Source organism: Hemiscyllium ocellatum, chromosome 26, assembly GCF_020745735.1.
Source record: "Hemiscyllium ocellatum isolate sHemOce1 chromosome 26, sHemOce1.pat.X.cur, whole genome shotgun sequence".
In the NCBI taxonomy this organism is placed as follows: Eukaryota; Metazoa; Chordata; class Chondrichthyes; order Orectolobiformes; family Hemiscylliidae; genus Hemiscyllium; species Hemiscyllium ocellatum.
The window spans coordinates 18292730-18319966 of NC_083426.1; the positions used below are offsets into that span (position 1 = coordinate 18292730).

Genomic DNA, 27237 nt, shown 5'->3' on the forward strand with positions numbered 1-27237 from the left:
CCAAACAGCTGCAGTCTCTGGGGAAGAATGGGGTCAAGATGTTAATTAGACCTTCGTGCACTGCAGTGTGTTTTACTGAGGAATTCAACAATTAAATCCTCTCAAATGTCACAAAAAAAATGTTTTGGGGATAATTCTGTGTAATATCAACATAAGGGGTCAGATGAAATTATAATTGTGAGGAAAAAGATCAAAAAGTTTAATTCAGAGGCCTACAGGAAAATTTCTGACAAGGGAAAATGTCACTTTTCACTGCCTGTGAAGGCAAGGCGAGTAAAGAGCTAACCATAAATTCAGCTACATTTAACTGCCACTTTGCAAGTTCACATTCTCATTTTAAAATACAGCAGTTTCAAGATTACCAAGGTCTCAACTCTCTGAAGCATTTCAGACTGCCTACTGAAAGATTAAAGAACAGCATAGCTCGGGCTCTTGTGAAGGCCCAAGTTCAAGTTCCTCCAGAAGCATAACACACCTCAGCAGATTGATTAAAACTATCTAAAAAGACACAGTTCTACAAAACAAAACACAAAAGGCACAGTTTAAAAACAGCACTTCAGATTACTAATGTAATTATGCAAGATATTGAGCAATGGAGCATGTTCCTAAAATGAAACGCCTGACATATATTTTCAATGGAAATTAGCAGCATAAACAATTAAGACAGGCCTGAATTTTTTTTAAAAAAAGTCTCTTCCAAACAGCTGGCAGTGTTCAATGCTATTCTTAAATTAATTTTGCTTCAAATGTGACTTTTTTCAGTCATACCTCTGGCAACAAATGTTCTGAATCATTACTGTAAAATAGAAGTTTGGTTACTGACTGTATGAAATTGGAGCTGTCTATTTGTTAATAAAAAAAAACCATTGGTATAATATGTGAAGAAACCAACTAATTTAAAATTGAGCAATTGGCTAGGCTAAAAGGTTCAATGCCTATTGTGTCAAGCTGATTGACCTCAGCCTTGTTCACACATCACTGATTAATTGTGTGCAAGCTAATTCACCTTACAAGTAAAAAGTGAGGTCTGCAGATGCTGAAGATCAGAGCTGAAAATGTGTTGCTGGTTAAAGCACAGCAGGTCAGGCAGCATCCCAGGAACAGGAAATTCGACGTTTCGGGCCAGAGCCCTTCATCAGGAATCCTGAAGAAGGGCTCTGGCCCGAAACGTCGAATTTCCTGTTCCTGGGATGCTGCCTGACCTGCTGTGCTTTAACCAGCAACACATTTTCAATTCACCTTACAAATCAATATTCATTCAGTTGAAATAAAAATAGGCACATGAAAATGTTGGTCCTAAAAAGATTGAGGTTTTAAAAAATTTATAATGTTAGAATTTTATTTAGGCACTGAACTCTTTCCAATTTATAGCAAACAGCACAAAGATCTGTAATTGTGAAGGCTCAAAATGAAACACAGGCTAAAGTGAATTAGAAACCATTTCTTTACGTTTGATCAACCTTGAGTACTCCTATGTAAAGGTGAACAAAGATTTGAACAACACATCTTCAGTAAGAAATATTTATTTAGCCTCATTTGTTTCATAACAATACGTTTTCAATGCACTATGTACAATGATCTTTTCATATCCTTGAGATAAAAGACTGTAATTTGTAGAACATTAACAAAAAAAATTAATATTGCTGTCCAACAAAGTAAGTTTTATTCTATGAACTAAATCTCCCAACAGAGCACATAACTGACTGTGTTCCAATTCGCACTCAAGGAAGCAGTGGTTGTGCCAATACTCAGGTTTGCAGTTTCTTTATTTCTTCTTCCAGCTCTTCCTTTGTGTACATATGAAATACTTTTGAAGGTTCCATTGTTGCAAGCTAGAAAATAATTAGCAGTTACTACACATCAGCAAACTCTAGTGACTGCAACTACAAAAGTACTAAAAATGAACTGGGGTTACTATTCATGCAGTTTTTGTGGTGAAGCTGGTTACTGGAAAGCCTACAAAAATTACAATTCCAGCCTGCACCATTTTCTAACTTCATTATCAGAGAACATTTTCAATTTGATTTCTTTTTTGCATTTCCACTGCATGAAGTCTCATCCTCTTCCTGACTGAGATGCAATGTCTGGCTCTTTGAGAAAATATTTGTTGCTCCAGTTGTCTGGTTCTCTTATATTTCATATCCTATTAGAACTCACACCTTATGAGTTATTGGCTCTTGGAAATTTGCGGCCCTCTGGTCGCTTTCCCAAATAGACCAACCTCACACTTCATACTTAAAAAGTGCAAACGAACCACTTGAGACTTTGGCACATGCAAACGTGTCATCATGGGTATGAAACTCACCCAATAACACCAATCAAAAAATCCTTAAGAGTGGCCAGGGGAGGGGTTGGTATGATGGTGATGTCACTAGTCGACAAATGCAGAACTCTGGGCTAACAAAGGGGAGATGAGTTTTAATGCCACAATAGCAGTCATCATTAGAAACCAATCTGGGTCACCAATGACCTTTAAATAATTGCTTTGGGCAATAAATGATGACATAGCCAAAGATGTCTATATCCTATGAATGAATTAAAAATAAAAACAGGAGCTAGAGACTGGGTTGTCTCTCTTCTACTTCCTAGTCCAGTGTAATGATGCAAATTAAAGCCAATTTTGCCATAAGTGAGACTTGTTTACACCCCAAAAGAGGATATTCCCATTTTGTTTTGCATTGGATACTGGTTGGAGGAATGTCAGATAACTCAGATGGAGACAATTCACTGTGAATGACAACAATAATAATTATTATTAATATTACCATATTAAGGGATTTCAACTTCGCCAACATTAATTGGGATAGTCATAACATAAAGGGTTGAATTTGGATTAAGGAGAGCTTTTTATGTCAACACATGGAAAGTCTGACAAGGGCGGCACAGTGATTCAGTGATCGGCACTGCTGCCTCACAGCACGAGGGACCCGGGTTCAATTTCCGTGTCAGGCAACTGTCTGTGTGGAGTTTGCACATTCTCCCCGTGTTTGCCTGGATTTCCTTTGGGTGTTCCGGTTTCCTCCCACAGTCCAAAGATGTACAGGTCAGATGAATTGGCCATGCTACATTGTCCGTAGTGTTAGGTGCATTAGTCAGGTGTGAATGTAGGGGAATGGGTTAGTGTGGACCTGTTGGGCCAAAGGGCCTGTTCCACACTGTCGTGAATCTAATCTGATCTTAAAAAGGGACAAAGCACTGCTGGACCTAGCTCCAATGAACTAAGCCAGACAAGTGTTTGAGGTGGCACTGTCGTAATAATTTGGAGATAGCGACTACAACACATTATAATTTAAATTTGTTAAGGAGAAGGAAGAAGATGGCCTGAAAAAAAAAGGTCCTCGATACTTGAGGGGATGGAAATAGAATAGCGAGTTTTGAGAAGATTTGTAGCTCAGGTTGAGGTTCTGGATGTAGGTTTGCTCGCTAACATGTTACCTAGTAGGGTGCCGAAACAGCTGGAAATGAACCTTCCAACTCGGAGAGCAAACCTACATCCATGGGAATAGAATATATTAAAGTGAGGTGTAATGTGGCCAAAGCTACATTTGGAACAGCTATTTGTCAGAGAATCTACAGAGCAATAGGGGCATTCAAAAAGGAAATTGGGAGTGTACAGGCCCAATGTGTTCCCTTTGGGATGAAATGTAGGAGCAACAAGCTCAGAGAACCAGGCATGTCTGGAAATATTCAGGACAAGAAGGAAAAGAGAAGCTTTTAGCAGCTGCAAAGGGAGCAAAACAATTCAGGCCCTAGTAGAGTACAGGCTTTCCCCGGGTTACAAACATCCGTACTTAGGAACCAACTTCTGTAAAGTCTATTTTTTAAAAAAATCAAGTTACATACAATGGTTCGTACTAACGAACGGGTAGACTATTCTCTCAATTATAAATACTGTACTGTCGTTACATTTATTATTATTGCATTTAAGATATTTTACGTAAAATATATCCTATATTCTAAGACAAACATTTGACTAATTGGCGCTAGATGTCAACCGTACGTAATTGTTCCGATTTACATACAAATTCGCCTTACGAACAGAATTAAAAATGGAACTCGTTCATAACCCAGGGACTTCCTGTATAGAAATTTTGGAGGTTGGTAAACTTAAAGCAAATAGGAGACAAAGAATGGGAATTAGAAAATCCTAAAATGTAAATTTAGTGAAAATCTTAAGATGTTCAATAAGTATCTCAAGGGGAGAGGATAAACAGGAGAAGAGCAAAGTCCAATCGGGACCAAGAGGACAATTTGCATGTGGAGCTGCAGGATACAGATTTGGTGTTAAATGTGTATTTCGCATCTGTCGTCACTCAGGACAAGGGTGTAGGTACAGAACTCAGGGAGAAGAACTCAGGTCTTGAGCAGAGTAAGAGACAGCAAAAAGGTATTGGAGGATTCGATAGACTTTCAAATGGACAAATCCTCAGGTCCATATGCTGTGGGAGATGAGGGAAGAAATTGCACGGGTCTTACACAGATTTTCAAATCCTCTCAGGCTGCAGGGAGGTGCCAGAGGACTGGAGGACCGTAATATGGTTCCATGTTTCTGAAAGGGTCGTAGGGATAAATGACAGAATTGCAGATCGGTGAGTCTCACATCTGAGGTAGAGAAATTACTGAACAAAATTTTGAAGGAAAGAATTAACCTCAACTAGGGAGAGGCAAGGTTTGACCAGTGATAGTCAGCATGGCTTTGTCAGAGGAAGATTCATGTCTAACAAATTTGATTAAATTTTGACGTGGTGATCAGGTGTGTAGATGAGAGCTGTGCAGTAGATGTATTTTGTAGATTCCAGAAAAGCCTTTAGACAAGATTTCTCACAAGAGACTGACACAAATGGTAAAAACACATGGAATCCAAGGTAACTTGGTAAAGTGGATCCAGAATTTGCTTGGTGGTAGAAGGCTGTTTGCATGTTTGGAGACAGAAGGATCTGTGCTGGGTTCCTCATTATTTGTGACATATAGAAATTATATCAATGAGAACTGTGGGAGGGCGGACATACAAGTTTGGGGATGACACAAAGATTAGCTAGGTGATTATTAGTATGAAAGATGATCAATTGTTGAAGGATCAATAATGAGGGGCAGAAAGCCTCACGACATTTAAAATGTATGTGGATAAACACTTGAAATATTATAACATTCAAGGCTATGGGATAAGTGTTGGAAAGTGGGACTTGTGTCACTAGGATGGTGCAAATCAGATGGACTAAAGGACCTATTTTGTGCCATATGAGTCTCTGACTATAACTTGCTGTGTTTAGATTTTAACCAAAACAGACCCAGCAGGCAAGTTGGGGAGTGATGTGATGGAACTGCAGGGTAAAATGGAAGAGATACAGCAAGAGGGATAGCTAGACATTTCCTTTCAGTGGGGAAATTAATTCTAGTCACACAGGCTACATTCAGATTTGTTCTTTTGATCAATGTAAAAGAGGGACGAGCAAAGGAATAAAAGAATGACTAGGGTAGGAATAGGTCCAGTCAAGGATAGTAGTGGGAAGTTGCATGTGGAGGCTGAAGAGATTGGGGAGACACTGAATGAATACTTTTCGTCAGTATTCACTCAGGAACAGGACATTGTTGCCGATGTGAATATTGAGTCACAATTAATTAGAATGGATGGCTTTGAGGTATGTAGGGAAGATGTGTTGAAAATTCTGGAAAGGGTGAAAATAGATAAGTTCCCTGGGCCTGATGGCATTTATCCCAGGATTCTCTGGGAAGCAAGGGAGGAGATTGCAGAGCCATTGGCCTTGATTTTTATGTCCTCGTTGTCTACAGGAATAGTGTCAGAAGACTGGAGGATAGCAAATGTGGTTTCCTTGTTCAAGAAGGGGAGTTGGGATAACCCTAGTAACTATAGGCCAGTGAGTCTCACTTCTGTTGTGGGCAAAGTCTCAGAGAGAATTGTAAGGGATAGGATTTAGAACATCTGGATAGGAATAATGTGATCAAGGATAGTCAACATGGTTTTGTGAAGGGCAGGTCGTGCCTCACAAACCTTATTGATTTCTTAGAGAAGGTGACTAAGGAGGTGGACGAGGGTAAAGCGGTAGATGTGGTGTATATGGATTTTACTAAGGCGTTTGATAAGGTTCCCCATGGTAGGCTACTGCAAAAAATACAGAGGTATGGCATTGAGGGTGAGTTGAAGGTTTGGATTAGGAATTGGCTGGCTGGAAGAAGACAGAGGGTAGTAGTTGATGGTAAAGGTTCATCTTGGAGTGCAGTTACTAGCGGTGTTCCGCAAGGATCTGTTTTGGGACCATTGCTGTTTGTCATTTTTATAAATGACCTGGAGGGGGGGCTAGAAGGTTGGGTGAGGTGGTTTGCGGATGATACGAAAGTCGGTGGAGTTGTTGACAGTGAGGAAGGATGTGGCAGGTTACAGAGGGGTATAGATAAGTTGCAGAGCTGGGCAGAAAGGTGGCAAATGGAGTTCAATGTAGCCAAGTGTGAAGTGATTCACTTTGGTAAGAGTAACAAGAAGATGGGGTACTGTGCTAATGGTCGGATACTTGGTAGTGTGGATGAGCAGAGGGATCTTGGTGTCCATGTACACAGATCTCTGAAAGTTGCCACCCAGGTAAATAGTGCTGTGAAGAAGGCATATGGCGTACTGGCTTTTATTGGTAGAGGAATTGAGTTCCGGAGTCCTGAGGTCATGTTGCAGTTGTATAAGACTCTGGTGCGGCCGCATCTGGAGTATTGTGTGCAGTTTTGGTCGCCATACTATGGGAAGGATGTGGAGGCACTGGAACGGGTGCAGGAGGTTTACCAGGATGTTGCCTGGTATGGTAGGAAGATCGTATGAGGAAAGGCTGAGGCAGTTGGGGCTGTTTTCATTGGAGAAAAGAAGGTTTAGGGGTGATTGATAGAGGTGTACAAGATGATTAGGGGTTTAGATAGGGTTGACCATGAAAACCTTTTTCCACGTATGGAGTCAGCTATTACGAGGGGGCATAGCTTTAAATTAAGGGGTGGTAGGTATAGGACAGATGTTAGGGGTAGATTCTTTACTCAGCAACTCGTGAGTTCATGGAATGCCCTGCCAGTAACAGTGGTGGACTCTCCCTCTATATGGGCATTGGAAAGGCATATGGAGGATAGTGGGCTAGTGTAGGTTAGGTGGGCTTGGATCGGCGCAACATCGAGGGCCAAAGGGCCTGTACTGTACTGTATTTTTCTATGTTCTATGTAAAGAAAGAAATACAGGTTCATAGAATGGTCACATAGCACTAGAGTTAATTCCACACATGACAATTTTCTGAATAGATTAATAATTATGCTAAGACTTTCCAACTTTCAGAAATAAAAGTAAAATTATCAAGCAAAAACAGACAGGTCTGGTAAACTGGATGACTCGTGGTTTTACCATTGGCAAAATCTGCGTACCTCAATATTAGTAGCATTCAGTTTTTCTTCCATTACTTGTTTCAGGATAGTGAGTGCTGCATTCTTTGCTTCTTCTAATGTCATTGACTAGGAATTAAAAACAACACTCATTAAATGTACCACTAAAGGCTCCATTCTGCAGTTACACGATGAACCTACACAACAAAACTCATTGTCATAATGACATGACACCCTCAGAGGTCAAGGCCAAAAATAATAACATTCAAAGCAATGCATATACTATATTCCAGTGTGTTCAAAGTTGCAAGGTAGTACCAAATGTTTGAATAGCAAAAACCTACTCTTTACACTCATATTCTACAGGATTGTTCAAGTTCAACAGATTTCAAGGGCAACTATCATGCTGAATGCATCATCCAAATAATAGCCAGATTTATGGCTGAGTAGGTTGCATTTGTACTTAGTGGGGATTAAAAGAATGAGAGACTACCTTACTGAAACATATAAGTCTCTTAGGGAGCTCGACAGAGTAGATGTTGAGGGGCTGTTTGCCCTTGTGACAAAGTCTAGAACAAGATGATATAATCATAGAATAAAGGGTCGCCCATTTAAGAAATAAATGAGGAGGGACCTTCCCTCCCGGGGATAGTCAAACTGTGACATTCCTAACCACAGAGGACAGTCGAGGCTGGATTGCTAATACTGAGATAGATATACTTTTAATGAGCAAGCGATTCAAAGGTTATGGAGATAAGGCAGAAAAAAGTGGAGTTGAGAATCATCTATAATCTCAATGAATGGAAAAGCAGATTTGATGGGCTAATTGGCCTACATCTTGTGGTGTTAAATCCACGACAACATATTTAAATTTCTCCAAGATTAATGAGTCAAATAATAAATATTTATACTGATTTAAGTATTAACAAAATAGAAACTTCCAATGGTTGCACATATTTCTCAAGACTGCAATCAGATTAGATTAGATTACTTAGTGTGGAAACAGGTCGGGGTCACCAAATCTGTTAGGACGGGCTTCCGTCCCGTGTTCGTTTGAAGGAGAGAGACACAGGATCTGATTCAAAATATAAGCTGATTTAATGAGAGAGCCGTACACAGGACATGCAGTGAGATATTTACTCTTCACTGGAGAAGGCGCGTTCTGATCTATTGTTCTCTTTGTCTAGCTTTTAGCCCCTCACATCCCAGTGCTACATCCTTATTTGGTAAGAAGCGGTATTCTCTAATAGTATTGGTTCCAGAAGAGATAAGATTCAGTTACCTCAGTATGAGCTACGTGCAATCTAACACGGTTTCAATGTCCTGTTATCTGTTCACCCTCCCTGTGGTCCCATTATGCCATCAGTGTTTCAGTCTGTTCTTAGTGTAACATAATGGCTTACTGTTGTCTAGTGAAGCTAACAGTTTCCAGACTTGCTAGTACTACCTTACGTGAGCACTACCTAACAATAAAGTTTCTGAACACAACCTACCCTTAATAATGCTTCCTAACAGGCCCAACAAGTCCACACCGACCCACCAAAGCGCAACCCACCCATACCCCTACATTTACCCCTTACCTAACACTACAGACAATTTAGCATGGCCAATTCACCTGACCTGCACAACTTAGGACTGTGGGAGGAAACCGGAACACCCGGAGGAAACCCACGCAGACACGGGGAGAACGTGCAAACTCCACACAGTCAGTCGCCTGAGGCAGGAACTGAACCCGGATCTCTGGCGCTGTGAGGCAGCAGTGCTAACCACTGTGCCGCCCACTAATCAATGGAAACAAATATTTCCCAGATGACTGCTTAGTGGCGCTGTTTATTTCATATCACTATACAGATCCAGTGTTTCAAAACTGGCAACATTAAGGCTGATTTCATGGATTTTGGATCTTGCCTTGTTTTGGGTTGAATGGTTCAAGATGGGCAAGATGTGCCTAAGAGTTACCATGAAGCTTGGGAAAAGGCTCTCACACAATGCCAACACAACAGCTGGTTGAACAAGCTGGAAAAGCATTTTACTCTTGACAAGAATAAATAAAAATTATGCATGGTACATTATATAAAAATAAGTCTAGTTTTCAGGCACTGCTGGCTTAATTGCTGAATGCAAGACACTATACCTGTACTCCCCAGTTTATCCATTAGTCTTAGTGGTGTCACAATAAGTAAGATATTTTCAGTCATTGTACTAAGTGGATTTAATTGCTGATTACATAACATCATCCTATGCGTACTAGTTCCTGTACCTTACGATAAACCTCCTGTAGGGAGCTCTGGGCACCCTCCGAAGCAGAGCCGATCGCTCTTGCATCACACTGTACAAAGGTGCCAGATGGATCCATGTGATACCTGCACAAGAAATAATAATTGGGTTAATAATTACAATGATATAAACATTTAGCAGTGAAATAATTCACACATTTTAGCGGCACATTATAGGGTAGAATTCCACAGCCAATCTTGGACAATAGGATAAAGTTCACCAGCTCTGGATGAAGCTATGCCATTTGATTGCTTAATTACAAAAATCTCAAGCTCCAGGCCAAGTCAAACAATAATTCAACTGAAGATGCATTCCTTATAAGGTATGTTAAGTACATTTTATTTGAATATAGCATCCACTGTTAGCAATCGTTGTAACAAGGGATTGGATTTGTGACACAGGATTAGCCGCTGTATAAAAGGCAATTTTGGAATTCTACATATAACCACCAAAAGCTACTGCTCCTGCTCAAACATTGCTTAAAAAAGTATAAGAAAATTAACCTTTGCATTGAAATTGCAATACTGAGTTCAGCCGTAGCTACGTATAGATAGTCTTGCAGCAATTAATACTCTGGGTGTTACATCTAACATAAATGATCCATACTTTCTATTTTAAATCTTTTTTCAGGGATACCATAGAGCTAAATGACAGTCAAAAACCACTTTCCAACAAAACTTATACCATCAAACCAAATACTTAATTCGTACAAACACAAAACATTTGTCACAAGTTTGAAATTAAAATTCAAAGTTTACAATATAGAGCCTATTTTACCCATTGTGACTGTGTTAAAATTAGTCACACGTTCTCCTTCATTTGCCTCTCTACATTGTATTTGTTCAGATATTCAGCCAATTTTGTCTTAAACACCTGGATAATTCCACATCGCAAAGCATTTCAGGAAGACCATGGAAGAAAACTTTGATTAATTCATTTTCTCATATTTGACGAGGAATATAGTTGACAATGCCTAATCACAGCTTTCCCCATTAGAGGGGATTCGAGATTATCTTCTTCACCACTCTAATGGCACTGGTTAAGTTCTCTCTCATTCTGTGATTTTACTGCACTTGGTTTCCAAAGCTACAGAGTACTGCAACTACAAAAAAAAAATTTTCTTTGGCAACTATACTGCTTGAAATTTATATTCTTTGGCTATATTTAGGAAACCCCAAAGCCCATTATACTCGATAAAAAATTGATCCATCTTCAATTGTATTGGAATTCCTACATCTCAAGAGTTATCCACAATCTTCAGTGTCTTTCCATTAACCCTGTCTCCACATTCCTGTTTCTTTCTTCCAAATATTAAAGTGTTCTGACCCAGATTACTGGACCATCAGCAAAAGAGTGGCACATGCCACTGCCCGGAGAAAGTTTGAGATTGCCAGTAATTTGGTGCTCATAGACATCCTGCCCTCTACAGGTGCGTATGAACAGGGCTAGCAACAGTACATTTCTCCAAACATTTTATTTAATCCTTATCAAGCCTGCAGAATTTAAATCAAGAACTATAAATTAGATTTAGAGCAATAAAATTATATGTAATCAGCAAAGCAAGGAGAGGGAATAACAAAATTAAAGGAGAAAGAGGCTAGACACTGACGATAAAACGAATAATCATTTTAAAATAACTCCAACACTAAAAATTTCAAAGGAATGAAAATGACTCCACATTTGCCTTGGCGCCCCTGCAACTTCCTGACATTTTTGTTACGTTTTCCCCATGTCCTTTACTACCCTGACTCAACCTAACTCCATACCTTACATTACAATGCTCTGAAAGCAATATTCAAAAAAGAAATTGTACTTGAGCAGATAGTGTTAAAGACACAAAGCACAGTACAAGTATCAGTCAAGATATATAAATAATTTTAAAATCCAGCTATAATTAAAAGATTACTTCAGTACAAGCAAAACCGCAGCAAATCTCTATAACTTTCAAGTAAAGACTATTATTATTGCTCAAACTCTCATGTTGTTCATTAAGATATAGCGATGACCAATCTTTTTGGTTGCAAATATGATATGCATGTAAATTACATGTGCTTACGCACATGAACTTTCAGACCATCACATAATAATCTATTCCAATATCCCAAACCTGGTTTAGACTTATAGCTGTTTCAAGTCATGGAATACAGATGTGAAAATTCTTTATGTGGGCTGCACTCCACGATCATTCAAACCTTTTGTTATATCCCCAAATGCATATTTGCCATTGTGTAAAGCTTTGCTTTCAGCTGCTAACATTTCTCAGGCTTTTAACCTATATAAAACTTTCTCAAATCAATGTTAAATAGTATAAATGTAATGTAACGTTTTAAAATTGATTTGACACAATTTATTTAGACTCCATGTACGTCAAGTACAAACTCTGTAAAATGCCATCACCAACCAGATGTCAAAGCTGACCTGGAGTCAAATCAGAAACCAGTTCTGGGACTAAAGAATTTCACTTTCACACTGTCAACAAAACATGTAGACTGCAAAGTATATGGCAAGTAAATCACAACTTCTGAAAGACCAAATTCAGCATTCATTTCTGATGCTTCGAAAAGGTAATTTGAGTTTCATCACCTAACTTTATAGAAGGAAGTAGTCAATTAACAGTAGAATAGTTAGAAGTGCAAAGTTAATTCAATTTTAGCTCTGAATTTTCAAACATGCACAATGTGCTCAGTGTCACGAAACACAGTCTCCCAGCTTAAATTTAAAGGTAGCTGCCTTGCTCTGACAATATTGTACAAGCTCGAATCAGGTTTACTTCTGCAATGGTTTCAGTAGAATTACAGCCACAGCCGTAATTTTATATAATCCCATGGTGTTGCAAAAGATAAATCATTAAGGTGGAGTACATTGATTTAAACTTAACAACTCCACAGCTCCATTTTCAAAGTTATGCTATTAACCAGTTTGAAGGCACCAATCTGAATTTTTGCTTGCAAATACAAATAAAAATATACTATTATAAAAATCTGCAATGAAACTAAGAGCAAGTCCTTTATAAAATCCTAATATAAAAGCTGTGTTTTCAGTTTAAGGATATAACGTGAGTGACATACCCCCATTGTGAAAATATTATGATGGCAGAGGATTCTTGTAAGACTTGTGAAACAGAAGTGTTTCTTGAATTTTAGGAGTCCTCCATTTGATTTGAACCCAGTATTGGATAAGATTACGTCATCATTTTGTATATGTTAAGCTATAACCTGATCTCTCTGTTGCAGATAATCAATTACTGGATAATCAATTGCAAGGAAAAACTCAACAGTTACAAAACATGTACAGTGTAAAACATAGGCAATCTAGGTAATCAAGCATATGATACATGCTTAAAATGGTATGCTTTGACATTGTCAAAGTACCCAAATGAATTACCACATAACATACACTTGATATGGGGGGAGGGAAGAGGTTGGCATCAGATTACAATGCTCATTTGAAGAGCCAGTGCAGGTATGGCTGCCTTTTGTTGTAACAATTCTGACTAAAATTATACTCACATCTGTGGTCCTTTTTCATCAATTCCTCCAAACAGTAATGCAACACCAAACGGTCGGCTCTGAAAATTTTTTTTAAAAATAAAGTTTAAACATGCTTTCCTTCTAAGTACTTAAACACTAAATAGTATATTGAGAAACGGTCTACCTTCCTCTACCCAAGAAACAATGATAAATGAGTGAGATAACAGCTAAACTGAGGCTTTATTTAAGCAGTCAAACAAAAAAAAATGGGCCAAGGCATTTTTGTCCTCTATGAAATGGAGTCACAGAGATGTACAGGACAGAAACAGGTCCTTTGGTACAACTCGAGCATGCTGTCTAGATATCCTAAATATATCTAGTCCCCTTTGCCAGCATTTGGCCCATACGCCAAGACCAGATTTCCAGTATTAATCAGTTTGCAGGGAAAGGGTGATACAAACATTTCCTGCTGGAGAAACTCAGCATGTCAGTTGGCTAATGGCTGTCTGCACTGTGGTTGCTGACCTTCAGAGACTGCTCAGTATGGAGAGTTCACCAGGATGGAGCTTCCTTTACATCACCCATGAACCTCAGCTTCAGTGTTCAGGCTGTGGAAGGTTTCATGAGCCACCTCGAGTCACTGGCCAGCTAATGAACATTCTGGCTCACATGGCCTTGGTTAAAGATGAATGTGTGAGGGACATTGACAAACACCTCCTGAGAGCACTGTATCACATTCATACAAATTTTTTTTTCTGAGGCTTGGTCTGGCTGGATTTTAGATGGGCCCAGATATTTAAATGGCCAAGAAATTGCCTGAGCAATGTAGACTGAAATTGCACTTCTTCAGTGTGGAATCCTTGACAGAGTCTCATGGGAACTGCCTGGGAAATTTCCCCATTTCTAGAATCCTTTAAAATAGTCCATTAAAGTTGGAGAATTTGAAGGGCTCACTCAGCTTAATCGGTTCCAGAGAGAAAAAAATTATTAAAAATTGTACTCCCAACTCATCACAGACCCACAATCCCAGACACTACCTCCACAACTATCCCCACCAATTACCCTGCCAATCAGTAACTTAACTAACATCCTATCTATCTAGCACACTACCATCCCACACTGACCATGCATTTCAACCCTTTCACAGAAACTGTCAAAGAGGCCAGTTGTGCTGCAATGCATTTAAAATAAAATCACAGAATATAGCTCACAGATTGCTGCAAAAGGCAGCGTGATTTCTACTAAGATTATCTTTCCTTCTGAATTTGGGAATTCCTGGAAAGGTTCATAAAATTCCTAACTAGAAACCCCCAGTGCAAAAAATATCAAAAGTGAAGTGGGTAATTTTTAATCCAATCAGGGTCAGTAATAGGATTTCCAACTGTGATTGAAATAACTGGGCGGTATGATCTTATACAAGTTACAGTATTTGCACTTCCAACTCAGTGACAGAAACACAAGTCAAGCACTGCACTTTGTCATAGTGAAATTGAGGGAGGGAGGCAGGCTGGGGGAGAAAGGGGAGACAGAGAGAGAAAGGAAGACAGAGATGAGAAAGATTGCTTGCATGAAGCAAAATTGTGAAGATATCTTTAAAAGTAGCAACTGTATCATAAAACTGGTTTTATTTCAATTACTAAGTTTATGTTCAGATTGATGGTCAAAACCTGTTGATTTGATAAAATGACTTAAAAACAATATTGGCACTAATTTGACCTTCACATTTAGCTTTCATTTGTAAACACTGCAGCTTGATGTCAGTTTTATACAGTACCAAACTGCAAGGCCAGCAACTGCAGTTTAACCATCCCCTCAAAGACACACTGCAGGCCATCTATCTGTGTATTTAATGAGATATTACCATTGCACCAGGATCTGCATCTTCTTCACCAAACTGCAAGGCCAGGTTAGAGACTGCCTGTGTCACACTCTCCACTGTCATATTTTCATTATAGGTAAACCAATGATTCTGAAGAAAAAGTATTATAATTTCAGTCAAATAATTTCAAAGTAAAGTCATTCTAATACACAGAGACTGTCAGTGAAATACAACATTCCTGGGGGACGCCTCGGAACATTTTACTATTGGTCATTTTCACAAACATTGAATACTGCAGACTGCACATCCACAGAAAGTGACAGATACGCAGTGTGCACTTTTACTGTAGGAAGATTTTTCTTTTCCTTCTTTAAACCATAGAGAAGTGACAATGAGATCCACATTGGTTGAAAAGGTATATGCCAAATCTTGCGTTAATAAATCACGATGTGTGTTAGTCAGCAAATTCACCATAGATAGGACATTACTGTAAGTACACTTAAGGACATTTTAACCTTTAAAGGAATACTAAAACATTTTTTTGCAGAAAAGTCTTCAAAATACAATAGATTGTAGAAGGTACATGAATATGGAGGTTTGCTCGCAACCAGAAACTAAGCTACAAATCTTCTCAAAACTCGCTGTACATGAATATCTTCAAACACTGGCTTCACTCACCAAGACAATATAATGAATAACTAAATACGGTAGGTTTTTGTTAAACAAATTCCTCTTTTGGGCTATCACACAATCATACTGGCAATCCAGTGTGACTACATGTTGCACCTATGTACGCATTTATTTATTTATTTATTTATTTTGTAATGCATTCTAGCTGAAGCTTGCTCAAAGTGAACTGCAATAGAAAGCAATTTAAACATCAAAGCTTATATACTGGAATGTTAGTTTTCCCAAGACTTCCTCTCGACTACTGGCAATTTATTTGTTTAAGCTATCTTGTTATAATCATAACATTCTAAATAGCGACCAAAGACCTTTGATAAATGAACACTTCGCAGGTGTATGTAAATTGATTTTGCAATAAGTGCTTACCAAGTTAAACACGTTTTTGATAATTATGTCAGAAACAATACAAAGCATCCTCAGTTTTGACAAAAGATTATCAATATTAATTCTGTCCCTCATGACACAGACCTGTATCTTCCACTTTTATGAGCATAAAACATCGTACTCATATTTCAAAGTCACTTAACATTTAAATATAGGATAGACTTCATGGCAATGTAATTATATGAATTCTAATATTACCTGCGTTTCAACTCTTGCTTTGTCAATCAAGGTTTTGGCATCAGCTATTAATCCACTCATTGCACAACCTAACAACAAAATAATTAACAAGTAAGATAATACGTTCCAAAAAGCTATACTGAATGGAATTTGAAATTTGAATCCAGTGGGAAGACATATTTTAAAAATATTTCTACATTTAACATGTTATTCTTAATTTATCAATAGACACTGAAAAAGTACAATTCTTGTAAAAGTGATCCAAACACTTTGCGCATTATAACATGATACAGTACAAAACAGAATTTTTAAATATCACAAAAAGTGGGTGTCTTAAGAGGCGCTTTGTATACCATACATATCTGATCTTATTTTCTCCAAACCAAAATACTCTGTCTCTACAAGGATTAAGTTTTTCTTCCTTGCATTATAATTTTATTCTATGCATTTATCAAACTGATTTGATACTTTTGCAATCAATCTATTTAGTCCAAATACCTATCTCTTTTTTTCAAATATTTCACTATTTTAAAAACAATTATTTGAAAATAACTCTGCTTCCAAAACGATTTCTAATCGGGTATATCAAGCCTCAATAATTTTTGGCTTTAAAACTCCATCCAAACCCTCCTTTCATTTTATTGCTGATGCATTCCAGTTATCAACATGCAAAGTAGTGTACAATTTTTAAATTAAAAGTCTGTAACAGAAGACTCCAACAAAATAATCTCATATTCGTGTCTTTAAAGCGTTCTAAGAACATAACAGATTGTGATCTGTACACACAACCATCTCAGACACATTGTTCGTGACATACATATTAAAATGATGTAAGGCCAGTACCAAACTCAATAGTTCTTTTTTTGATTATGGAGCATTTCCTCTGGGGGATGTTGATCTTCTTTGAAAAGTACCCAATTGGCAGTTCAATCCCATTCTCATCTACCTGTAGGAGTACAGCTCCAACTCCTATGTCACTAGCATCGATGGTGACTTTAGAAGTTTTTGAAAAGATTGGTGTAGCTAAATCTGGTTTGGTGGTTAATATCGATTTCAAATGGTCGAATGCCTCCTAGCATTGTTCTGTCCACCGAAACTTTGTGTTCTTCTTTAGCAAATTGATGAACAGTGCCACAAAACTGCTGAAGTTTGGAACAAACTTCCGACAGAATGCAAGGTTTGTGAAGAATCCACCGAGTCCTAAGAATCGAAGCATCTTTTTCTTTGAGGTTGGTTTCCTCAATGACTTACGTCTTTGTGTTCCAGGGGTCAACCTGCCATAACCGATGTGTCCCAAGAACATCAGCTCTGCTTTCGCGAATTTCATTTTATTTAAGTTTATCCTTAGTTTTGCTTCTCAGTCGTTCAAAGAGCTCTGCCAACTGTACCATGTGATTTTTCCAGAACTTACTAAAGATCACTACATCGTCCAAATAGACTGCACAGTTTGTTTTCCCAGCCACAACTCTGTTCATGAGTCTTTGGAACGTGGCGGGTGCGTCCTTCATTCCAAAGGGCATCAGTTTAAATTGATATAGCCCATTTGGGGTTACAAATGCAGAAATTTATTTCTGCTGTCTCTGATAAAGGTACCTGCCAGTAACCACGCATTAAGTCCAACTTGGCGATGTAACTGGCTTGTCCAACTTTCTCGATACAGTCTTCCAAATTAGGAATTGAATATAAGTTCGATTTTGTAACGACACAGACCTTCCAATAATCCACGCAGAATCGTTCAGTTGTGTCTGGTTTAGAAACTAAGATGATCAGCGAACTCCACTCACTCTGGCTTGGTCTGGTGTCCTCGTCGAGCATGGCCTCCACCTCCATCTGGACCTGTCTGGCTTTGAAAGGATTAAGCCGATAGGGGCACTGTTTTATCGGAGCAGTATTCCCTATGTCTACTTCAGGTACAATAGCATTAGTCCTCCCCATCGGATTCTTACATATGTCCTTATACTGCAGTAACAAATATTTCAACTGTGTGCAATGCTCCTGAGACAGATAGCTTGCTAACCTATCCCACTCCTCAAAGACTTCTTCATTTTTTAATCTATTTTGAGGCACATCAAAACCCACATCATCTGGATTTGATCCTCACTTTGCAGGGCAATAACTAACACCTGTTTCTCCAATTCTTTCTCTGGAGTGTAATATGGTTTCAACATGTTCACATAACATACCCAATACCCTTTTTCCCCCTATCTGGTATTTTTACTAGATAGTTCACTTTTTCTCAATTTGATAGGGACCACTAAACCTGGCTTTGAAGGGATCTCCTATCACGGGTAACAGTACTATCACGTCATTCCCTCAGGAAAGCGTCCAAGTCTCAGAGCTTTTATCTGCCACCTGCTTCATTCTCTACTGAGCCTTCTTTAAGTCCTGTTTAGCTAACTCGCCTACTCAATTTAATCTGACCCTCACCTCCGATATATAATCTCAGTATGAGAGCTCAGACTTTGGTCCTGTCAATTTTTCTTGAATTTCAAAGGGCCTCTCACTTCATGCCCAAATATTAACTCGAAGGGAGTAAACTGAGTAGATTCATTTGGGGCATCTCTAATGGCAAACAATGCGAAAGGGATACCTTTATCCTAATCGTTCCGCTAATGCTGACAGTATGCTCTCAACACGGTTTTCAAGGTCTGATGCCATCTTTCTAAAGCTCCCTGGGATTCAGGATGATACGCACTGGATTGAAGGTGCTGTGTACCTAAGCTATCCACAACCCCCTTAAACAGCCTAGTTGTAACATTTGATTCTTGGTCCAATTGAATCTCTCCGGGTAGCCCATACCATGTGAAGAAAGGTACTAACTCCTCTACAACCTTTTTTGCCTTGATACTCTAACGGAATTGCCTCCGGAAATCTGGTAGACACATTCATTGTGGCTAACAAGTACTGGTTCCCACTTTTAATTCTCAGGAGGGGACCTACACAATCAATTATAACCCGCGTAATCCTGTAGCTCTGAAAATGATAACTTCTTGTCCTTCTCCTCCTGTTCCTTCTGAGTAAACTTTACCCACACAGCCGAATTCTTTGTAGAGATCAGGTACTAACTCCATACCCAGTCCCTGCCTATGCTGTGCACTCGCCTGCAGCTTCTCAGCTCTTCTTGGGCTCTCCTTTACTACCTTCATTAATGCCACTGGTTTAGCTTCTTTTATGACATCTTTTCCCGCAGTGCCTTTCTTTAACAACCAGCACTGTGACTTTACGTGTCCCACTTTACCACAGTGGAAACACTTGAGGCCTTTCTCCTCTTTAGAGTTCTTTTTTAACCTGTGGTATATTCTTACCAGTGTTCTCTACTCTTGGTTTCGTAGCGTAGGATCTCCCCTTCTCCCAACTTCTATCCCTCACAGGACAAAATTCTGTCCGAAAGCTTGCCTTATGCACCAACATGTATTCACCTGCTAATTTTGCTGTCCTTCTCACTTCCTGAACTTTTTGTTTCCCCACGTGAATTCTTACCATCTCTGGAAGTGAGTTTTATAACTCCTCCAGCAGAATAATCTATCGCAGAGTCTCAAAGGTCTAAATTTTTTTTTTAAGCACGCATCCATCGATCAAAATGACTATGTTTAATTCTTTCAAACTCACCATAAGCCTGACGTGATTCCTTCTTTGTGTTTCTGAACCACTGTCTATGCACTTCAGGTACCAATTCATAAGCATTTAAAATGGCTTATTTAACCTCTTCATAATCTCGACTCCTCATCTGACAGGGTGGCAAATACCTCACTAGCTCTGCCTAACAGTTTTGATGAACTAGCATTACATATAAATCCATGAACCACTCCATCTGCCTAGCCAACCTTTCAAGTGCAATAAAGAAAGCTACAACATTTTTCTCATCAAAACATGACAAAGTTTTAACATATTAGTGTGTATCACTACGTTCTCTTTTAACCTCCATCCTGTTAACTTGGCTTTGCTGACTATGTCACAACTTCTCAAGTTCAAATTCTCTCTCTTCTTGCTCAGCTAAGAACTTTGTCTCCTTCTATTTCTTCTCTCTCTCTCTTTGCTCAGCTAAGAATCGTCTCTCTCTCTCTCTGTTTATCTTCTAACTCCATTTTCCTCAATTGTAATTTACGTTTTTCTACCTCTATTGCACTTGTCTGTTGTTCTGACACACCGAAGTATTTGAGTAAATCCCTTACAATTTCAGCGTTACTTTTGTCCTCAGTTAAACCCAAATCTAATTTCTTTGCTAATTCTAAAAGTATGGCCTTTTTCTTTCCTTCTAAATTTTCTTGGCAAATTTGAGAATCATCTTCAAATCCCAGAAGGTCTCTAGCAACTTTAGGAACCATTTCGCTCACTTTTAATTTAATCAACCACAAATCGCCCAAAGTAGACAAATTGCCTCACCTACGGTACTTAAAAGGTCTAGAACACTAACCTGCAAGTATTTAAATCTGCTGGGACTTTTCATACCCAACATCTATCTAAACAAGTACACACCCCGAAACTGCTATGACATGGGTTATATTGTCTCTTGTTCAGAACACTTGGTGCTGTCAGGTAGTTCTGGTAGCTTTTAACTCTCAAAAAAGTACGGTACAGTACACTTCTACACCTTTATAACAGAACAATCTTCCCAATTTCGTGCACTCTACAGCCTGCGATTTCAATGTGTTATGATGATGTTGCATTTGTTTAGGGAGGCTTGCACAGTGTCCTTGTATAGTTTCCTCTACCCTCCTCTTAATCATTTACTATTGTGAAACTCAGATGAGCACTTGTTCAGGGAGTCCTGTCTCAGACATGCAGACAACATTTCCAACCAATTATAGCTGATCGTGAGTCCAATATCTCAGTACTGTGGACATTGATTGTAAGATGATGCTCATGTTTACATGCCTACCCTGCTAGCAGATAGGCAGAATTTTGTGAAGGCAGTGCAAGTGATAACTCTCTGGGGACTTGAGGTATCTGCTGTAAATGGTCCATGCTTCTGATGCATAAGGGAGAGTGGAGACCATGGCTGCTCTGTAGACTACTAGCTTGATGTTGGGTTTGACGTCTCAGGTCTTTAAACACTCTGGTCCTCAGGCATCAGGACAGTACATTGACGCATTGTAGTCAATGGCGGATTTCATCAATGCCTGCTTGCACAGAGAAGAGGTTCCCAAGGAAATGATTCTCATTGCCCAGGTGACTAACTGTCGATTTTGCTGGGCAGCGGCAGTGTTGTGTTGCAACAATAGCTGATGAGAACATTTGTTTCTCAAGTGTTTATACGAAGACCTGTTTTCTCATACACCTCAGTGATTGCAGCTTCCAAGTGTGCATGCACACAGGCCTTATTGGTGTAATGCACCTCGATGACAGAATTTGGAATGATCTTGGCTCTGACCTGAAGGTGAACTGTTTCCTGCTCATCCTGCATGTTAGCTCCACTCCAATGTTTTGTGGAGATGGGGTGGAGTGTTGTGGTGAGGAAAATGGAGAAGAATGTTGGTGTGATGACACAGTCCTGCCTGACCCTGGGTTTTATTGATATTGAGTCTGTAGTGGACCCATTTTTTGGAGAGGATCATGGTTTGCATGTCATTATGAAGCAAGTGGAGAATGATGGCATTACCACCTGATGAAGGAGCAGTGTTCTAAAAGCTAATGCTTCCAAATAAACCTGTTGGACTTTTACCTGGTGTCGTGCGATTTTTAACTTTGTACACTCCAGTCCAATTACTGCACCTCCAAATCAAGAATGGTGGTGAATTTCTGCAGGCAGCCAAAATTCCACAATCCCTTAAGACTTAAGAGTCGAAGTCTTTATGAGGGCAAAGGCGACCACGTACAGAGATTAGTGCTGTTCCCTGCACTTTTTCTAGATTTGTCACATCCTGAAAATCATGCCTATTGATGCCTCTTGCCTTGGGTGGAGCTCTTCAGCTAGTGGGAGGCAGTGGTTCAGGAGGATTCTCAATTACCTCTCCATAGCAGACAGTAGGGAAATCCCTCTAATTTTCACTATTAGACCTGTACCCTTTCTTGAAGATGGTTACAACAACAACATCACCCAGCATTCTCTTCCTTCCAGACAAAGGTGATGTGGTCATGGGTTTATGTCAAGAGTGAATAAATGGTGAGTGGAAAAAGTGAGCAGACTCATCACAACGTGCATGGCTTCTTCAGTTCCAAAACCATCTACAGAGTACCCAAGTACCAACCAACCTGAGAGCCAGAAAATGGTGAATCATTTAAAGACTGAGAGATAGTCAACACCTACTGGAGAAACTCTTTGAGGATCTCCATAACCAAGATACAGTCTTCATTGCAAGCACTCTCAACATTATTCTGCAACACACCATCCACCATCAACTCAGCGTACCTTCAAACTGCAGAGAGGTTGAAAAAGTCACTCAACAGCTGAAAAACAACAAAGGTTCCTGAACAAATGGAATCAAAGTTGCTATTACACTCATTATTCAAAATGTAACACAGAATAAAAGGTTCAATAATCAAATGTACTAACCTATGTGTGCATCAATTTCAACAATTTTCTCAATGCTGCTGGGTTCCATCAGAGGCGAAGTGATTCTCTTCTCAACTGCAAGAACAACACCCTCAGAGGTCTGGATTCCAATTGCTGTGGAGCCCAACTACAGAAAGGAAAATAGCATTAGTTAAATTTTGACTACTTACTAACATAAAAAAAAGTGCAGAAAACAAACTAAGAAATAATTTGATATCTTAACTAGAACAGAAAATGCTCAAATCCCCAATTATACTGGTGTGTCCAAAAAAGTTGGTTTGGTTTCAAGCTCATTTATAGAATAGTTTTGATGTAAAGTGTCTACTCAGAGAAACAAATTTTTGGATACGGATGAACATGCTGTTTTTGCAACCTTTCCTGATGGTACTTCAAATTTCCTGCTCCGACATTTCCATCCTCCAGTCCGTCCACCGATCCTTTAATATCTGAACATCTAGCTAGCCTGTTTCACCATTCAATTAGAATACCAATCTGAAGAATAAGCAAGCTTGTGATGGCACCCAACAGCACAGATCTTCAGTTCCATGCTGGAAAGGAGATCTATGTTGACAGCGCAGTTGACACCAAAATTAGAGGTGTAGAGGATAGGTGCTTACCCTGGGATGGAGAAGTCAAAAACTAGAGGACATAGGTTCAGGGTGAGAGGTGAAAAGATTTAAAAGGCATCTAATGGGCAACTTTATCACACAAAGGGTGATGTGTGTATGGAATGAGCTGCGAGGGGAAGTGGTGGAGGCTGATACAATTACAGCATTTAAAAGGCATCTGGATAGGTATATGAATAGAAAGAGTTTAGAGGGATATGGGCCAAATGCTGGCAAATGGGACTAGATTGATTTAGGATACCTGGTCGGCACGGACATTACCAACGGGAATTTTCAGATAAGTTTAAACTAAACAAAAAGAGGCCATAGGAGGGATAACTAAAAACCTGGTCAAAGAAGTTGCGGGGAATGGGACTATTTATTTTAGTTACTCTCTTCCTTGTCACACTTTTGCAAGAATGCACTTGGTTTTCATATTCCATGCTAGTGTCCTCTTATATTCTAATCAACTTTGTGGTGGCACTAGGTTGCTTTATTAAATCTAAAAACGCTCAAAGACATTCTGCAAATTTATCTTCCAGGTTATGTTTGCCAACTTGACATTCTAAACTGCCAGATGTATAACAATTCTTTATAATGTTATTAGCCTGTTCTTTTACTCTAGTACACTATTTAACTTTCGTAGTAAGCCAAAGATGTCTCTCTTCCATGGATTTTTTTGTTTTTCAATAGAACATTTTTTTTATCATACAATTGAATGGCTTTTAAAAAATATTTTCAGTTTAAATTTTTACTGCAAAACCTTTTAATCTGTTTATCCAATCCATCTTAGACAGTTCTCCCCTCATACCCATGTAACTAGCTTCAACTTTCAGATTCTCATTTGCAATTGAAAGATTTCCATACCAAGTAATCTAAAAAAAATTTCAAACATAACGTAGAATTCGTTGTATTATGATCACTATTCCACAGTGTGTATGTACACACACACACACACTATGGATCAGTCGCAATCATATTGAATAGCAGAGCTTAAACGTGCTTAACCTGCTCCAATTTTCAATATTTTGATGGCATCACTAATTAAGCCACCGAACTGCACAATATTCCCTCCAAAGTAATTTCATTTTGTTGATTCCACAAACACATTGTTCCAGGAAGTGATCATAAAAACATTTTACACTCTTTCAGGCCACTTTGCCAACTTGGTTGATCTCGTCTATTTGCAAAGTCAAGTCTCTTACTACTATTACACTGCCTTTTTTACAAGCGCTAATAACCTTTGTTTAATGCTCTGTCCAGCTATCGAACTAGTGATAGGGAGGCCTATAAAAGTAGCTCTACCAACATTTTCTGACTCGTGTCATTCTTAATCTCCATTCATAGTTTTACTTTCTGAACATTAATAAAAAATTATCTTGACTCCGTCAGATCGGTCATGCCTATTTTTATATCTGCCTATCTTTCAAACGATTGGGAAATAACCATTTCAGGGTACAATGTTGGTTAACTTGTAACCATATCTCTATAAAAGGCAGAGATCTCTTCTTGTACCTCTAGTTCATGTATAATATTTCAGATACATTCAGATAAAGTCACTTTATTTCTTTTTAAAATTAGGCTGTAAATACAAAAAATGTCATTTCTAGGTGGTACAAACAGCAGGTTTTCAATAGAGGATGCCTCATGCAACAGGAGGTGGCTCATTGCTTCTCTGACTTCAGGTGGGGTAGGTAGATGAGGGGGAAACAGGTGCAGTAGCCCAAGCCCTGGGAAAGGGCTTGGGCTACTGCATTGTGCAGCACAGCAAATGGAGAGAGCTGAGGCCACAGGTGGCAGTGAGACAAGCAGTGGTGCTGGTGCTTTCAGCTACTGTCACAAGCTGCACATGCACTGGGACTATTTTGATGTCACAGATAACCATTTTTATTAGTATTCCCTGCATGATTTTTTACTCTCCAATCTAAGACCACTTTAAAACTCCCTATCCCTTCTTGTCACATCCAGCTTGTCTTTGGTACATGGATGCACTTTTATCTTTGGATGTCTAAATCTCCCTTCACCTCAACCCTCTTCCCTCTCTATTACAGAGTCATAGAGGTGTACAGCATGGAAACACCCTTCAATCCAACTTGTCCATGGTGACCAGCTATCCTAAATTGATCTAGTCCCATTTGCCAGCACTTGGCTCATATCCCTCTAAACCTTGCCTATTCATATAGCTATCCAGATGCCTTTTAAATATTGTAATTGTACCAGCCTCCACCACTTCCTTTGACCACACATTCCATACAAGCAGCACCCTGTGCATGAAAAAGTTGCTCTTTAGGTGCCTTTTAAATTTTTCCCCTCTCACCCTAAACCTACAGCCTCTATTTCTGGACTCCCCCAAGTCAGAGAAAAGATCTAGCCTCTTTACCCTATCCATGTCCCTCATGATTTTATAAACCTCTATAAGGTCATGCCTCCATTTCCCAGCAAGGCCTATTAAAATATAATTTTAACTACATCACCCCTTCAATATAAGGCTCAATGTTACAGTTACCACTTTATTAAAGTACCTTAATAGCCTCTATGGCATATTCGACCTGGAATAGCCGGCCTTCTGGTGAGAATGTATTCACGCCTCTGAAAGTGAAACCAAAACGGATCATTGAATACAAAATCTTTTAAAATATATTTATTATCCATAATTTACCCTGTAAGTAAAATTAAAAAGGAAAACACTGAGTGATTCTTCGTGAAGTTATTTCAGTAAAACCCAGTAATAAAACCAATTTGGAAAGAGCAGAGGCCTTGCTTTAAAATGACAAAGCACAAGCACAAGAGCTGCACGAACCTGTCGTACTCAGATCTAATTATAAACATTTTTGGCGAAACTTTTGCTTTAGATCCAGGAACAGCGAGCTTAGGAGAAAAACTAATTTAAAACAGTGACTAAAATAAAACAAATCAAAGCTTTCCCGGGACTTCAGTGACTTGACTTTAATTCAGTCAAAGGCGCCGAGCTCACGACACCAACCCTATCGGACATGCGCTGACCGACTCCAGCTCCTATTGGCTACCTTCCGGGCCGGTGACGTTACACCACTATGCCACTTTGGATTGGATAATATTCCTGTCGGTTTGCCTCCCTGACCGTCTATTGGTCGCTACGCGTTAGTTATGTTTCGAGCCTTTCCATTGGTTGTTATCCGTGACTGCTGTCCCTCGGGCTTGTCCATTGGCTGACTCTCCGTCCGGTTTTATCCCTGGCCTCCCATTGGTTACTGCTCCTGCCATTACCTTTATGGCCTTTCTATTGATCAATCTCCCCTGTCCATTATCACCTTGGCATTCCGTTGGTTACTTTCCCAGGGTATTATCTTATTGACATTCCTATTGGTCATTGTCCTTGTCCTTTAGCTTTAGAACTTCCCATTGGCTGTTGTCCTTGTCAGTTAACCTGTTAGTCCTTCCCATTGGTTACTATCCCTGTCCATTATCTTTTCTCATTACTATTGGTCGCTGTCACTGTCCGTTATCTCTTAGGCCTTCTCATTGGTCGCTGTCCCTGTCTGTTATCTCTTATGCCTTCCCAATGGCAGCTGTCACGGTGAGTTATTTCTCCGAGATTCCGATTGGCTATTGTTCGGGTCCGCTAACTCTTCGGGGTTTCCATTGGCCATTTCCCCTGTCAGTTGTCTCTCGAGACTTTACGTGGGAACGGCGGCGGGAGATTCCGATTTCAAATTGGCATCCTGTCAAAACGAAAAGGAGGATGATAATCATTTTTTTAAATTTAAAAGAAAAGGAAAAGTGCAGGTATGAGAAGATGGCGGGGAGCGTCGCTGTTTGGCCACCGGGGGAGAAGAGGAGCTGGGGATTTTAGTTCCGCCTGTGTTAGTCATTCCCCTCCTCCTGCACCCACAGACAGTGCTCAGCGTACACACGGTGGGGCTTTTCAATGTCTTCAATGTCTGAGCCTTTTCCTAATTACTGCACTAACAATTCTGAAGAAGG

General features: G+C 39.4%; 1 protein-coding gene across 1 annotated transcript; it reads right to left on the reverse strand.

Moving 5' to 3' along the window:
* Positions 1-1507: 1507 nt before the first annotated feature.
* Positions 1508-26286, reverse strand: psma5 (proteasome 20S subunit alpha 5). Its single transcript, XM_060845093.1, has 9 exons — positions 26075-26286; positions 25797-25863; positions 22670-22796; positions 16198-16265; positions 14971-15078; positions 13149-13207; positions 9623-9725; positions 7405-7491; positions 1508-1832 (listed from the first exon to the last, which is right to left on the reverse strand). Exons 1-9 carry the CDS (start codon positions 26101-26103, stop codon positions 1749-1751), a joined length of 732 nt encoding a protein of 243 aa, XP_060701076.1. The 5' UTR covers positions 26104-26286; the 3' UTR covers positions 1508-1748.
* Positions 26287-27237: the final 951 nt, after the last annotated feature.

Bases quoted from the DNA above. Each gene is read 5' to 3' on its own strand.
- psma5 (XM_060845093.1), bottom strand. From the start codon at position 26,103: ATGTTTATAATTAGATCTGAGTACGACAG. The intron at 9,726-13,148 runs GTGAGTATAATT...TTTCTTGTGCAG, and splicing joins GATGAAAAAGGACCACAGAT to GTATCACATGGATCCATCTG. The intron at 7,492-9,622 runs GTACAGGAACTA...TTTAATTCCTAG, and splicing joins TACAGGAGGTTTATCGTAAG to TCAATGACATTAGAAGAAGC.